The 15,644-nt window shown below is 57.5% G+C and overlaps 1 protein-coding gene across 5 annotated transcripts in view; it reads left to right on the forward strand.

Moving 5' to 3' along the window:
• Positions 1 to 3,384: 3,384 nt before the first annotated feature.
• The window catches only part of Atp2c2 (ATPase secretory pathway Ca2+ transporting 2), a 49,000-nt gene continuing 36,740 nt past the window's right edge, over positions 3,385 to 15,644 (forward strand). The window contains exon 1 of one of the 5 annotated variants that reach the window (XM_021256598.2): positions 3,385 to 3,721. In XM_021256598.2, the coding sequence (XP_021112257.1) occupies positions 3,626 to 3,721 (96 nt within the window). In that variant the 5' untranslated portion in view covers positions 3,385 to 3,625. The remainder of the gene's footprint in view (positions 3,722 to 15,644) is intronic. The other 4 variants (XM_021256597.2, XM_021256599.2, XM_021256601.2 and 1 more) reach the window with 4 other exon arrangements.

Below are 15,644 nucleotides of genomic sequence, written 5' to 3' on the forward strand. Positions count from 1 at the left end.
GTCACTGGAGACTCGGCCACTCTGATTGCTTCCCCTGGAGGGGAGAGGAACTGTGGGCGTGGCAGGACCACCTCTGCCCCCCGGGGCTGCCTGCCTTGCCCCTGTCCCTCGGCTGGTGCTGGTGTCCTGGATCATCAGCTGCCCGCCTCCTCTCCCCGTGCCCCAGGGACCCCGCCATTGGAATCCAGATGGTGGCCCTGATCCAGGACGGCTTCCTGAGACCTTGCTCCAAATGGGTCATGGTCAGCGTGCCCAGGGGTTAGGACCGGACGCGTCTTCCTGGGGTTTTGCCGAATCCTGGCAGCCAGGAACCGGGCCATGCCTGGACTTGTTGCAGCGTGTCTCGCCCAGTAGGAGACCAGACACAGGGCAGGACGCAGCCCGTGGTGTTCGCAGCTCTGTCTCCACAGGTGGGCGCTTTAAAAGCATTTGTTGGATGAACGAATCGGGTTTTACCTCCTTTGTGCTGACTTCCGCATCTATAAAATGACTGTATTGTTCCCTGTGTAGTCTGCTATTGACAAGCAGAATGGAGCGGTCATAACTTCACCCTAATTCCTGTCTAGGCCCCACCCCTGTCCCACACCCCCTTCTGAAAAGGCGGCCTGCAGTGCCAGACTCCCAGAGAGGCTATGGACAAGTACATTTCGGAAGCCTGGGAGACCGTGCGTTGTCAGGAGGTAATTTAGGGTGATGAAAGGAGAGTGAAAGGGAGGCGGCCTGCAGGACCACATTGGTTGCTCCAGGGTGCCCAGAGCAGACATTTCCAGAGAGGCTGGATCTTCTGGCCGGTCCTGCCCTTGACTCTCCTTCCTGGCCAGCTGTCCGTCTACGAGGCTCCCTGAGAGCGGTCCCAAATTCTCCAGGCTAAAGGCGGGAAAAACAATCTTCTTTTTTTTTTTTTGGTACCGGGGATCGAACTGGGGTCCTTGCGCTTGCGCAGCAGGCGGCGAAACCACTGAGCTAAACCCCTGGCCCTGGAGAAACAATCTTGAAGTCAGTGATAATGACCATGGAATCCAAAGTGAAGGACATAGGTGAGCCCCTTGGCGCCGTGGCCAACCCCCCTGGCCAGCTAGCCTTGTTCCGGGACCTATACCCACTCCACTGCTCTCCCTGACCGGGGCTGAATGAGGAAGAGTGACAGAGACTCAGTCAGCTTGACCTGGGCAGCCAGGGGGCTCTCGCCTCGACCAGGCAGAGGAGCCCCTAGCTTCTGGCTCATCTCACCTTTATCACCTTTATTCACTCCAAAACGGGCACAAGCGATTAAAGCAACACAAGGTTCATCTGCTTTCCAATATCCATTAGCACATACAACCTAACCTCAGCTGCCTTAACTTTTCCCTAATACGCAAATCCAATCACCCCTGAGTGCAGCCTTTCTTCCTTGTACTCACAGAGGAGGCCAAGGAAGCCTTAATTCTCCTCTGGTCTCCCACACAAGGGCACCAAAGGAAAGACACTGGAAACAAATGTACATGGCAGGCCTAACTGGAGTGTTAGGAATAAACATGCTCCAAAATCAAAGATGAAAGCCGATGGAACAGTGCTTGCCGCAAAGGCATAGAAGTAAACCGTGAAAGGAGTTGAGAGAAGCCAGGCGGATACAGTAACTGGTAGTGTGACACAGAAACATTGGACACGTGAGGGAAAGCCGGGCAGGAGGGACTTCCTGTGTCAGAGCCCGCAGTCACAAACAGACGGCGGTGTTTGACGTGTCACAAAGCACGTGCGTAATCGAAAGTTGGAATAGAGAATATGCTTGCAAATAACACACCGGCTTTTCTAGCGCTGCAGAAATATTTATAGAAACGCCATACACGCTGGTCATAAAGGCTCAATAAATTAAGAAATCTTAGGAGCCGCGTGTACCGGCTACATTTTCTAATCACCATGCAAAACAAAGCCTTAAACAGGTTTACCCCTAAAGGTCCCCATCCAGAAGCTTCAGGTCCCAATGCTGGTCTCTAACTGCTTTGTGCACCAGTCCTGTTTTGTTTTCCACACAACAGTTTGGGCGTCGAACGTTCCTCTGAATGCCCTGGCATCCTCGGAGGGTCCACGAATTCCAGCTGTGACCCCTGTGACTGGCACAACAACCACGGGGATGGGATCTGACGGGGTGTCCTTCCCCGGATCCAATGCAGGCTCGGGATTGCAGGACGCCTGTGGACAGTCTGCAAGAAGGGAGGCGAGGGTCCGTGCGCTCTTTATGTCACCACTGGAACCTGCTGAGGACTCTCCCGGACACACAGCTCCAGCACCGACCGCTGGGCCCTCGCCGTGCAAGCACTAGCTCATCCTCCGAGTGCTTGGTGCACAGTGGCTCCCTTGCCCTCTGGCTTCCCCTGACCCTCCCAACCCCATTCACAGCCCTCTCTGGGTGTCGGCCCTCAGGCCTGGCATGGTAGCAACATCTCCCTGGGGTCAGGGCCCAGCCCTTTTCCCTCCCCCTACACCCCACCCACACCTTTTCCTCTGGTTCTCCGTCCCGCCCCGTGCTGGACCTGACGGGCCAGGCAGCATGGTGCAGGACCTTTGAGAGCAGTGATGGCGAACCTTTTGGAGCTTTCAATGATACCATCAGCCTGCTCACTCGTGTTGTAGGTTTGCCACCACTATTCTAAGGGGAGATGCAAGGAAGACCCAAAGGGCTGAAGAACTACCCAGGGGTTGGGTGTGGAGTGGCTGCCAGCCCTGGGGGAGCAGTAGAGGGAGCTGGCTGGTGGGAGCCGCTCAGGGACCGGAGACATCCTTGTCCCTCCCCTGTGGCCACGAGCCCCTTTCCTCAGTAGCCCAGGGAGCCCAGGCAGGGCAGGGGCCCCACCTCCCTCCTCCTGAGCGGTGCCCTTGTCGTGAATTCCTTGTCGTGAAGCCTGAGCCCTTCCGCCTCCCAGGGCACCTGCAGGCTGCTGCAATCCACCCGCCCACACCTCAGTTCACTCTCAGGGTCTCAGCAGCACACGAGCCCGGGTGATGCTGACGGGAACTTAGGCTCAGAAAACCTAAGAAGCAGGTGGTAGGGACGGTTCTGCCCGAGGACAGGGGCCTGAGGTCGCCCGGGGCCCAAACTCTTCTGCTGACTCTGGGCCTCATCCTGGGCCGAGGTGAGGTCTCAGCCCTTGCCCAGCTTCAGTTCCAGGCAGGCAAGACAGCAGGAGGAGCCACCCCGGAGCAGGCGGGAGGTCAGCTCAGCGCAGAGGTCAGTGCTGGCCTCACTTAGCCCGGAACCCGGCCTGGTGAAACCTGGCTTGCGGAGCACCCACACCCCATCACTCAGGCAGGGCGGGTCTGGGAAGCGTTTCAACAAGCGTTGGCTCCACCTCGTCTTCCCGACAGGTGATTCCCAGGACCTGGCAAGTTCAGGAAGACCGCACAGCCCTCGCTCGGAGCCTCCCTTGGCCTCTGCAACGGCCCCAAAGGCTCCGGGTTGCCCTCTAGTTGGGCAGGGCCAGGGGCAGGGAGCCCCGCCCCACGCAGCCCTGCCCAGAGGCGGGGCCTCACCTGAGGCGGGCAGGTAGGCGGCTGGCCGTCAGCTGGAGGCTTTTGGCCTTAACAGGGGCCAGAAGAGCACACGGGGGTGGGGGCAGGACAGTTCACGGGGAGCCCTCGCCCGCTCACCATGGGCGAGAGACGCTTTGGCTTCCTGCAGAAACTCGCCTTCCTGGCCCGGGGCCACCAGTACCAGGCACTGCAGAGAGTCGACGAGGAAAGCTCGGTGAGTGTGGGAGAAGCAACGAGGGGCAGGCGCCCGACCCCACTTCTACCCAGACCCCATCTGGCCGCTGCATGCTGGGTCCCACCTGGGCCTCCTCCCCGAAGCCCACTCTGTGGCCACACTGCTGTCTTTTCTACCTGGCTTGGGAGCTCCTCCATGACCCTCACCCTGCAGCCCATCCTGGAGACCAGAGCCCAAGGTCCAGAGCGCTCACCTAGTTCCTTAGGGGCTCAAAGCCCCCCAGGGCCCTCACCTAGCCAGGAAGTGGAGGGAGGTCTCCCTGACTCCCAAGCATTTACCTTCCCATGTCTTCAGCCCAGCTGCTATATGGAGTTTTACAAGCAACTGGAATGGGGGGGGGGGGCAAGTGTTTAGCAATAACTGGAAATCAAAGTGCTGAAGGAACAGTCCTCCGGCCTGGCTTCCTGTCACCAGGGCACTTTTAATCCACTCCAGGTTGTATGTTGACTTGGAAGCTCCCGGGGACCCTCTGGGACCAGCCAGTGGGATTCCAGGGCCCCGAATTTCTCGGGGACCCATGGACAGAGCTGTTAAAAGCCAGTCCTGTGACTGCTTCTGGCGGCTGGGGCGGGAGCTTCCCGGGGAGAAGGTGACCCCACAGAACACCCCACATGACTGAGGGCAGTGGCCCCGTGTTTCTGCAGAAGCGCCCAGTGGGCACAGTGCCTGGCTGCCACTCCTGACGGCCCTGGGCTTGTCAGAGCCAGGACCTGCACCAGCCTGTTCCCAGTGAAGGGAAACCTCCAGGTTCAAAGCATTTTTAATGAAAAATCTGCCAAAAGACATATAACGTGCTCCTTCTCCTCCCAAAGACTGCTAATAGTCGAAGCATTTCGATTGTGTGATTCTTAAGCACAGGGGCGTTTGTACAGGGTGTTTTGGGGGGGGGGGGGGCGAGTGCCGGCGGGGGTTAGCGCGCTGCGGACGGCGGACCTGGCCCCTCAGGAGCACGTCTGTCATGGGCGTGCGTGGGCTGGCCCACAGAGCTCGTCTTTCCTCTGACTTTTCCCATAACTTTTTCCTTTCCGGGTTTTGCCTTTTGCGTCGGGCTGGTATTTTTCAAGCACTCCTGAGTGTCGGTGGTGATCGGGCTTTCTCGGGTGTGTGGGTGGGCCGGCCAGCGTTCCCCGGGGAGGGAGGACATTCTGCTCTCCGTGCCAGGTGCACTGTGCCGATGGCCCGGGTTCTGGCCGCACCTGGCCGTGAACACAGCTGTTCTCACAGCACCCTGAGGCTGAGTGCCTCTCAGGCGTGGGCGTGGGTCGCCTGAGCGTGAGGACTCCCAGGGCAGATGTGACTCTCGCAGGTGTGGAGGCCCTGGAGAGACAGGGGTGCTGTCTGCAGGGGCGCCCTAGCCCAGGCAGGAAGCTGCAGTGCAGCTGAGTCGGGAGAGCGGGAAATAACCGAGGCCTGCAAGGCCCCGCTTCCTCACCCCAGGGCCCCTCCTGAGCTCTGACTTGCGTCCTCTGACTTGAACTGTTTCTCTCAGGAAAGTTTGAAAAGGAGCGATGTTTGCTGAGGTGATTACTTCTGCAATCGCTGTCACTCCCTTTTATGAGCCTGTAGTGTGCGCCCCATCCCGGATCCTGGGGCGGCCGCTGTGTCCTCGGGTGAGCCGAATTGCACCAGGAATGCTCCCTGAGCGCTGCAGGGCATCTGAGGCTCCTGGGTGGGCCTGGTCCCCCCTCCTGAGTCCTGGCTGTGGCAGAGAGTGCCCGGATGCAGGTGCCCACACAGCAGAGGCCAGTGGTCTTAGGTGTGAGTCGGAGAAACCAAGGGGCGTTTGGCAGCCGAGCCAGTGGTCTTAGGTGTGAGTCGGAGTAAAGGAGCAGAGTGGATGGGAACCAGAGGCAGAGCTGAAGAGGCCTGGGAGGCCCAGCTTAGGCAGCGTCCTCAGAGCCTGAGGAGAGCTCCTGAGGCTGCCTTTCCGGTGATGAGAAGCAGGGTGTTAGAGCCCCTTGGTTTTGCTACTAGATAAAGCCTCTCTCTGCTGATCTGAACGTTAAGGGGGGAGCATGTCGGACCAGAAAGCCCTGCTTCCCAGGCCTCAGCGCCCACGAGGGAAGCCTCTGCCCCTCAGGGCTGCCACCTCCCGCCTCTGTGAGCCTGCCCACACTCACGCATTATCAGCTTTCCCAAAGTTTACCAACGGAAGAAATTGCAATCCCCCCAGTATTGCCTTAAATGATTTGTATGAAAGTGACTTCAATAAGTATAAAACTTGCTAGAAAATAGCTATGTGCTTATAATAACTATACAAATTAAGTTTGTACTAAGGTTATACAAGGATGGCTGAGAGTTCAAGGCCAGCCTGAGCTATACAGTGAGTTCAAAGACAGCCTGAACTACATAGTGAGGCCTTGTCTCAAGAAGCCCAAAAATATACCTGAAATAATATATAAAATACAAAGGTACCAACATTATTCTGGTGTGACTCATGATATTCTATGAAAACTCAAGCAGTGAGGTGAATGGTTAGCTTGGTTACCTATCCACAATGCCATAGTTTACCATAACAAATGAGTATCAGCCGGTGGTTTCTGTGGGTCTGAAATCTGCCTGTGGCGAGCTCCGTGTCCTGGCTCAGGGCCTCGTTAGGTTCTATGGGGCCCGGGTCTGTCCTGCTGGGTGGCTGTTTGCAGGCCTGTTCACAGGCCCGTTCCCCAGCTCTGCTGGGCTCCCCCCAGGGCTGCATCAGAACCCGGTGGCTGGGTCCCCAGAAAGACAACAGAAGAGACAGAGGGCACCCTGAGAAAGACCAGGGACCACAGCCTCCCAAGTGCCATCTCAGGGTCCGCCAGATCCTAGTTCCTGCCACATCTGTCCACGGAGGCAAGTGTGGGTCCAGCCCACCCTCGTGGGAGGGGAGTCAGCAGGGCTGTGGGTCCTGAGGGGCCAGATGGGTGGCTGGGGGTGTCTCGGAGGCCCCTCCACAATGACAGAAATACTTCTTCAGATGACATCAGTCAATTAAACCCAGTTACCCCTGATATGTATCTGTTTTTGTTAGCATTTCCGTTGGGCTCTGTTATTGGGATGTTTGGAGTTTTGATTTTTTTTTTTTTTTTTGCAACTGTGTAAAGTTTACAAAGGTGGAAAATTCATGTACACACAAATGGAATTTTTTAAACATGAAGATGTGACAACTGTAGGTTAGTGGGTTTATAGACAGTATTTTTTCCATAAAATTCATCTTTATGATTATCATAATAAACATGTCCAACACTTTCCACAAAAGGAGAACAAAGAAACTATAGTGTAAGTTACTTGCAAGTTACTTCAGCTTTGGTATTTTCAGAGGCTATATATAATTAGTGGGCTGGCAAGTCCTTTTTTGTTTGTTTTTGGAGACAGGGTCTTGCTGTGTAGTTCAGGCTTTGAGCTCGCTGTGTAGCCCAGGCTGACCTTGAGCTTGTGGTGATCCTCCTGCCTCAGCCTCCCAAGCACTGGGATCATAGCTGTGCACCACCACGCCTGGCAGCAAGTCTTATTTTTTTGGTACGGGGGGATCAACTCTGGACCTTGCACTTGCACAGGGGGCAGCGAAACCACTGAGCTAAATTGACGGCAGCAAGTCTTACTTTTTTTTTGGACTGGGGATCGAACTTGGAACCTTGCGCTTGCAAGGCAGGTGGCAGAACTACTGAGCTAAATCCCTGGCCCTTGCAAGTCTTACTTTTAAAACTACAAAATCTCGCTCCTCCTCCAGTCATCTCATGCCTCACATGGGTCTGCTCCACTCTCTTCCCCCCAGAGGCTTTTTGGTTTTCTCTTCCCATGGATTTCATCAACTAGGACTTCATTAACTTGTGTGTCGGGGAAGCTCCTGGCCAGGTCTTTTTTCATGTTAGTCCATGTTCGCCATGCATAATGCTTTCATTCCTTGTGTGGCGCTGTTGCGTAGATACAGCACATTTAACTCCGTCAACTGCTTTCCCTCTACCTCCATGTCTTGATCCTTCCCCTTTGAGAAAGATCGATTTCCCTACTTCCTATTATCTTTTATTTTGCTCTTACTTTATACTTTGTGTTTCTTTTTTTTTTTTTTTTTTTTTTTTTGGTACCGGGGATTGAACTTGTGTCCTTGTGCTTGCGCAGCAGGCAGCGAAACCACTGAGCTAAATCCCCGGCCCCTACTTTGTGTTTCTTGTATAAGAGAAACATGCAATATTTAACCTGTGTCTGATTTATTTCATTTAACATTATGGTCCAAGGTACACCATGTTCCTACAATTGACTCAAGTTTATCCTTCTTTATGACAGAGTAGTGCTCCATTATGTGTAAATACCACATCTTTATCCACTCATCTGTTGATGGACACAGGCTGTTTCCAAGATTTAGCTGTTATGAATCATACTGCTATATGAAGCCCTTGGGGCACCCGTCTGGTCCTACCATTGTGAGGCTCGTGGACCCCGGGTGGCCCTGGTCCCCAGAGAGGACTCGGGGGCATCAGGGTGGTGGGCAGGAGGGGCTCTGGGCCCAGAAGCCACCAGTGCCCTGGGTGCCCCTGGACTGGGCTGCCAGGGACAAGGCTGCCGGGACTGAAATGCGGCTGTGACTTCCGTTTTGTGGACAGAGACACCCTGAGGGTCTGAGTTCTCTTCCCTGTCCACCATCAGCCAGGCCAGAAGAGAACTGGGGGAAGCGCCCTTGGGTCCACCAGGGCCACAGCGAGTGTTAAGAGGACCTGGCTGCCATGGTGGGGCAGTGCATGGAGTGTGTCGGGCAGACAGGGCCAGCAGAGTGGGTGCTGTGCTGTCCACAGCACCATGGGGCCACAACCTACTACCTCGGGAGGCACCAGTGCAGACGGGGTGAGGACGGTGGTGAGCTGCAGGCTCCTGACAGACACGTGCGGACGTGGCTGGGAGTGCAGCTTGCATAGGGGCAGGAAAGCCTGGGTTCACGGTGGTGAGGAGCCTGTCTGGGCAGAGCTGGCTGCAGAGCTCATGGGACCTGATTGGAAAGGAGACATGAGCTGCTCTTGCAAAAGCAGGAGAAGCTGGGCGTGGTGGCACATGTCTGTCATCCCAGCACTTGGGAGGCTGAGGCAGGAGGATCACCAAGATTTTGAGGCCAGCCTGGTCTGCATAGTAAGTTCAAGGCCAGTCTGAACTACATAGGGAGACCTTGTCTCAAAAAGAAAAAAAGAAGTAGGAAATGCTCCTCTCTCTTTCATTATCTCTCTCCCACCCTGGTGGTTTTTCATTTGCTCTCAGTGCTGAGCCCTGCCGAGGAAGGCAGTAGGCCTGAGCCAAGCTGCCCAGCCCCACCCATGTCTCCCTTTGTCCCACGCGGTTTTCTTCATACAGCACGAGTTCAGTCAGATTCTTCCACATGCAAGATGGTGGCTGTGGTGACCACGGAATGCTGAACCCGGTAACCCAGTGGACCCCAAGCCCCAGCCAGCAGTCCTGTCCCCAAGGCCCGGAGCCCAGCCCTCTTGTTGGAGAAGAGCGAGGTGGCGGGGTGGCGCTGCTCCGGTGGGGTTGGACCTGTGAACGGCCCTCGCTTCTTGGCCCCTTCGGCGGCCTTGGCAGTTGAGAGAGAGTGGTGAGGGCCCTGTGTGGCACTGACGGCCACCCAGCCCGACGTCAGAGCCCAAGAGGGAGGTGGCGCGGCTGCTTTCTCCCATGGGCCTCTGCTGCTTGCCGACAGCGCCTCCTCTCCGGTCCCCATGCGAGTCTGTCCTGGCCTCATGAGGATCGGTATCGCCCATGACCTCGCCTCAGCCAGCCCCCTGCTTCCAGGCCAGGCAGGCACAGGCTCCCTGCACGGCCAGTTCAGGCCTCATACACGCGGATGGGGAGGGTGTAACCCAGCCATAGCACCAAGTCCCCTGTGGAAAGCCTCTCAAAGGGGGCTTTCTGGGGGCTGTGGGCCACCCCGAGGAGATGGGCAATTTGGTGGAGGCTGGCGGAGCCTCTGGAAGTCGTGTTTATTTGGACCCTCTGGGTGGGAAGTGAAGGTCCCATCCGGCTCAGCCGTCCTTGCTGTGCCCTGTGCCGGCCTGGTGGAGGGAAGGAGCCTGTGTGGAGTGACCTGGCGTGGTGCTCAAGTACAGACGGGGCATCCTGCCTGGGACGTACAATTCCAGGGTCCCCAGGGAAAGAGGCCGAACCTTCCAGAGCCACGGCGGGCACTGCACAGAGCCCACTTTCCAGGCCAGACCATGGACCTCGGTGTGGTTATTTCACTTGCTTGCCGGGACACCCACGTCCCTCTTAGTGTTCCCTGTCTTGTCTCCTGCGGTCACACTGACTGTGGGACCCTCGAGGTGAGGGGGATCAGCCGAGACCTGTCCTAGCCAGGACCTCAGGCAAAGCAGGGACGGCCCATCTCCTCCCGGCCTTGTGAACCAAGGCAAATCTGTGCCCTCGTGGCCTGGTGCTGACCTGGGTATTCAGGCAGGAATCGTGAGGGACCCGGGTCCCTTCCAGACCTGTGGGTTTCTGCTCAGCCCAGCATTTGCTCTTTGCAGAAGTTGTGTTGGTGACACAGGTGACATTCATGATGTTCTTTGCCCATCAGTGAACAGGAATAATAAACAGGGATAAAAAAATAAATGAGAGAAGATACATAACACTCTACAATGGCTAGGTCAAAAAGGATTTTTCTCCAGTACTGGGGATCAAACTCCAGGCCTTCCTACTGACCCAGATCCCCAGCCCTTTTTCATTTTTTGTTTTGAACAGGGTCTCACTAGTTCACCCAGTGCCCAGGATGGGCTGGAACTTGTGATCCTCCTGCCTCAGCCTCCTGGAGTGTGGGGTTGCAGGCATGTGCCACCAAGCCCATCTAAGCAGTGCTTGTATTAGAGACCCACCACCATCTGCCTCTGCCCCTGGGTCGAGTGCAGGCCTCTGTCACACAAGTGTTCACCAGGGAGATGGAGCTGGCAGTGTCATTCACGGGGCTCACAGCAGAGCGGCCCTTTCACCACCGAAGGCTGGATGGAGTCTGGGTGCTCTGAGCAAAGCGAGCAGGCCCTGGGGTCCCTGCCATGAGGTCGGTTGCTCTCTCGGTCACCAGGGAGCGTTCTTGGGGACCCCAGCCTGCAACATCAGCGTCTATGTGACATCGGCCCTTGTGCTGAGGACCCTCCTGTAGCTGCCCGGCAGAGCTGGTGGGGGGCAGATATTTGTCAGATTATTACACTAGCAAGTGTACAGTTACAGCCCGAGTCCTGTGGGGTGTTCTCTGCACCACCAGCCCACACGCACATCTGCACACATGCACACGCACACGCACATGCACACGCACACGCACAGCCTGGTACCGGCTCGGGGGCTGGAACAGTCCTGTGTAACTCCTCTCGCCCTGAAGCTGGAATCTAAGAAACCCCTCCTCACAGCAACCCTGCCTCTTGGTGTCACCGTCCCCATTTTACAGAAGAGGAAGCTGAAACTCAGAAAAGTCCAGGACCTCAGTGAGGGCTGCCCAGGGGTGTGGTGGAGCCGGAATCAGCTCTGAGCAGCCAGGCTCCTTTGCTGCACTTAGGGGTTTCTTCTTTTTCTAAGGTGGAAACACCCCAGGGCAGGCATCCTGAGGTCTCCTGTTTTCTCGCAGAGTCAAGCTCTGCACAGGTGCATCAGCTGCCCGGGGTGCGCAGGGCCTGGCCGCTGCTCTTCCTGGCCTTGCAGCACTGTCCCCTCCTGCAGGGCCCCTTGTTCCCCTCGGCGGCGGCGGCGCCTGGTGCTGGGGCAGCCCCGCCCCTCCCTCCGGGCTGCCCTGGGCTGTTTCCTTAGGTCCTGCGGAGGCAGGGACCAGCGGAGACAGCTCTGGCTCTCTGCCCTCGAGTGGCTGACGAGGTCACAGTGCCCTGCACTGCCTCCCTCCTCTCCTCCCATCAGTGGCTCGGTCACGGGACCCCTCCAGGGCGATGTCACTGGGAGTGGAGGTCTTTAGCCCCACGTGAGGTGGAAATCAGACGTGGGCTGGTTCTGAAGGGGAAATAAAGCGAAAGTTTGTTACAAGACAGAAACCACTGGCCCCAAGAAGGAGACAGGGAGGCCCAGAGACGCAGCCACCTGTGGGGGCTCCGAGCAGTGTCCTCAGTTGCTCTTGGGTCTTTAAGAGGGCCGAGGTCTCCAGATGGGGCGGGGTTCCCATCGCAGCGTGCGGGCGGCTCCCCTTTGATTAACCATTTGCTTGCTTCCCCCTCTATTGCTCTGAGGGGCAGCTGCCTGCTGGATCCCTATCTGGCGGCTCCTTTGAAGTCCTGCTGGCTCCTGGTCCCAGCAGTGGCCGCTCCAATTCCCCCACCCCACGCCTGTGGCCCAGTCTGAGGCTCCGCTCTCCCAGACAGTCCGTGTGGGGTTTGCCCCGACCCTGCCTCCGTGCCAAGCATAAGCGCACTGGGAGCGAATATGGTGCCCACCTGTGATGCCCGGAGTGCCCAGAACACCGAACGGGGAGGAGGAGGATGGGTTTGGCTGTGAGTGGACACACAGCTGTACTCACTGAAGTGATCCGAGCAAGGGAAGTACAAGGGAAGCTGTGTGTGGCTCCACTGAGGTGAGCGTCCAGCGCGGCAGAGGAACCCGCATTCTAGAAGTCCTGATGTCAGTCCCCTTCAAAGAGGGAAGTTGCCAGCGTGGTGGCGCACGCCTGTAACCCCAGCACTAAGGAGGCTGAGGCAGGAGGTTCGCTGCGAGTTTGAGGCCAGCCTGGTCTACACAGTGAGTTCAAGGCCAGCCTAGAATACACAGTGAGACCCTGCCAAAAAAAAAAATGGAAGAAGGAAGCAAGCAGGAGAGGGAGCAGAGAGAGGGCACAGGGAGGTGGTTACCCAGGTGTGTGCGTAGGTAAATCTTCCTCCAGGTCCACACTTAAGACCGCACCGATGGCTGAGTGTGGGTCAGCCCCAGTGTAGCTCACAGTTTTCATACAGGAAGATGAGCCGGCCTCGCAATTGTATTTTAGAGGAGCCTAAAATTTTGTGCTGTAGTGATGTGATTCCCCACCCCACTGCCCATTTACAGCAGCTGGTATTTAGCTGTTACGAACAGTGTACCAATGGGAGGCTTTGAGCAGACCCCGTTCCTCAGTGAGTACACCGGAGAGAATCTCCCCGGCGGGTCTGCCTGATTTGTCCCCTCCAGATCCAGATGAGCCCGGCCTCTGTCCCCAGTGTCTCGGGCCAGAGACTTCCTGGGCTCCTCCCAGCTGGGTGGAGGACAGCGCCCTGGCATCGTCTGAACACACACAAAAGCCATCACTGTTCCTCGCCGTGAACTCTCAGTTCACATCTTTCTAACAGCCCATTAGAAAAATGACCTGAGGTTCTTTCCATAGCTCAGGGAGCTTCGCTGGCTTGGAAAATGCTGCTGCATCCGGGTTGGGAGCTGCAGGAGGCAACCCCAGGGGCGGTTTCATCTCTGACTGCAGTGCAGAAGCAGACCCAGCCCCTTTTTGTCTTTGGGATTTGTTTTTCCAGTACTCCTAATTGTCGCTTGAGTAACTTCTTACTTGTGGGCCAGGGACTACATCCGGTCTCCACGGGCAGCCTTTGCCCTTGGCATGTGGCAGTGGGGAGGGGAGGAGAGGGAAGAACCCGCAGGCTCCTGTGGCAAGGGAAAGGGGCTCTGGCCCACAGCACCAGCCACGACCCAGAATTTGCTCAGTCCCCACTGTGTGACACAGCACACGGGGAGCGACTTCCACAGCTGCCCTGCGGCTGTACCTTCACAGTGCCACCTCTGGGGTCAGCTGTGTGTAGCTGGCGTCCGAGCAGCAACCCCAGCCGCCCCTCTGCCCTCCCGCTGCCCCACAGGGGCCCCCAGCTCCTGGGCCTCTGTTTGGGCACCCAGGGAAGTGGCCAAGACCAGTCCCCTCCTCCCGTGAAGCTCGCGGTCCCCTGCAGGGGGCAGATGTGTGGGTGAGCGGGGAGCAGAGGACAGGGAGGCCCTGGGATCCTGAGGGTTCAGAAAGCGGGGTTCTCCCTGGGGGCGGAGGTGGGACACCAGTGTCCTGTTGCCGTGATGATGGCCCCGCAAGCCTTGGCTTCAAACAGCGCTCTTGGGTTACCTGGTGGTTCTGGAGGATGAGGTCCCACATGGGTGTCAGCAGGTGGACAAGACTGGCCAGCTGCAGAGCCTGGTGTCACAGCCCTGTAGTCCCAGCACTCTGGGAGGCTGAGGCAGGAGGATTGCTAGTTCGAGCCCACACGGGGAGACTATGGCTGGGGGTCCAGCTCTGTGTGAATACCCTGGACTTAATTCCTAGTACCATGCATCTGTGCACACACAAGTGAGCAGGCCAGCTCCTGGAGGCTCCGAGGGAGAATCCATCTCCCTGCTGTCCCAGCGCCCCCCGCCCGCCCTGCATTTGTGGCTGTGGCCCCTCCTCCATGTGCAAAGCCCTCTATGAGGATCTGTGATGGCCTTGCCTGCCCCCCTGGTGACCAGGATCACTCCCAACTCAAGACCCCTGACCAGCGCGCCCGGCCATGGCCCGGGGCCCCTTCAGGGCAGGTGTACAGGCTCATCATGCAGGTCAGCCACCTCTCCATGTTTCAGAGAGCAGGGGATACAAACTGCGCCTGCCTCTGAGGGCCTCGGTTACCCCATGCAGAGTAGGCGGGCTGGACGTCAAGTGCGTCCAGGGTCGAAGCTGTCGCAGTGCTCACGTGGTGGGCCAGGGCTGTGGTGGTGCCGGTCCCTACCCATCCAGCCCTTCTTCAGGCTCAGCTTCCAGCAGGGCTTGGAGGGCCCTGTTCCCCAAGACCCCATGCCACCCACACCTCCTCCAGGGTGCAGGAGTCCGTCCCTCCCTGCGTGGACTCCAGCCACTCCCACCAGTGCGTGGTCTGTTGGCCATGGCCATTCCTGTCCTCCAGGATGGCAGCCCCTCAGGGAAGGGCATGCTGGATTGGCCTGAGGGCCCTCAAGCCAGGCATCCTTAGCTCAGCCCCAGTGCCCATGGCGTCCCCCACAGGCTCTTCTGTGCCTTGTGGCTGATCCCCAGTCCTTGGTCAGTCTGGGGACTTTGTCAAGAGCCCAGTGACCATGATGGAACACATCCAAATCCCCCAGGAACCTGTGCAGCCACAGGCTGCCGGTCCGGGGCAGGACAGGGCCTGAGACTCAGCATTTCCAATGAGCTCGGCCCTGAGGATCATACTTGGAGAACCACTGGACAGAGGCAAAAGTGGGCCATTCACAGATCTCTGCCTGGGGAAAGACTGGCCTGGAAACCTTGGAAAGAAGATGGCCCAGATGTCAGTCACTCCCTTAACGACACCTGCCCGGCTACCCCTGGTGATGGTGACTGACCCTCGCGTCCTCTCCGACTCCGCTGACCTGATCACTGCATCCACCATTAATTGTGAAATTCTTCTTTTTTGGGTACTGGGAATCGAACTCAGGACCTTGCACTTGCCAGGCAGGCACAGGCACCGCTAAGCTGCAACCCTGGCCCAATTGAGAAACTGTTGAAGGGCCGGGCTGTGTGGCTCCTCTCTGCCCCCTCTCCCTCGGGGACCCAGGGCCCAGCACTGTCCTGGCCTCGGGCGCCAGGTCCCCAGAAAGTCCCTGTCTTGTCTTCTCACCCCTCCCTCCGGTCCTTCCCTGCACCGAAGCCCGTTCCCCTCCGCCGCCTCCTCCTCCTCCTGCCGCTCCCTGACTCCTCACCCTGCCAGGACTGCTAAGGGATTTGTCCCTCCCTAGGTGAGGCCTTTCTCTTACTACAGCGTTCTCAGGGAACCAGGGTGTCTTCAGCTGATGCAATCCTGCCTGCAGGGTCCCTGCTGCATGGGGCCATTGAGGTTTTAGCTGTGACCGCAGGCAGAACTGCAGTTATGTCTGGGCATGCCATAGCTGGCCTGTAGGCCAAACTCGGCCTAACCGGTACTTAATTGTGAAACAATTTTTCCCCAAAATGATGTAGAATTGTTCC

Source organism: Heterocephalus glaber, unplaced genomic scaffold (genome assembly GCF_053883595.1).
Source record: "Heterocephalus glaber isolate CG9 unplaced genomic scaffold, H.glaber_assembly_v1.0 deba00000071, whole genome shotgun sequence".
NCBI lineage: Eukaryota > Metazoa > Chordata > Mammalia > Rodentia > Bathyergidae > Heterocephalus > Heterocephalus glaber.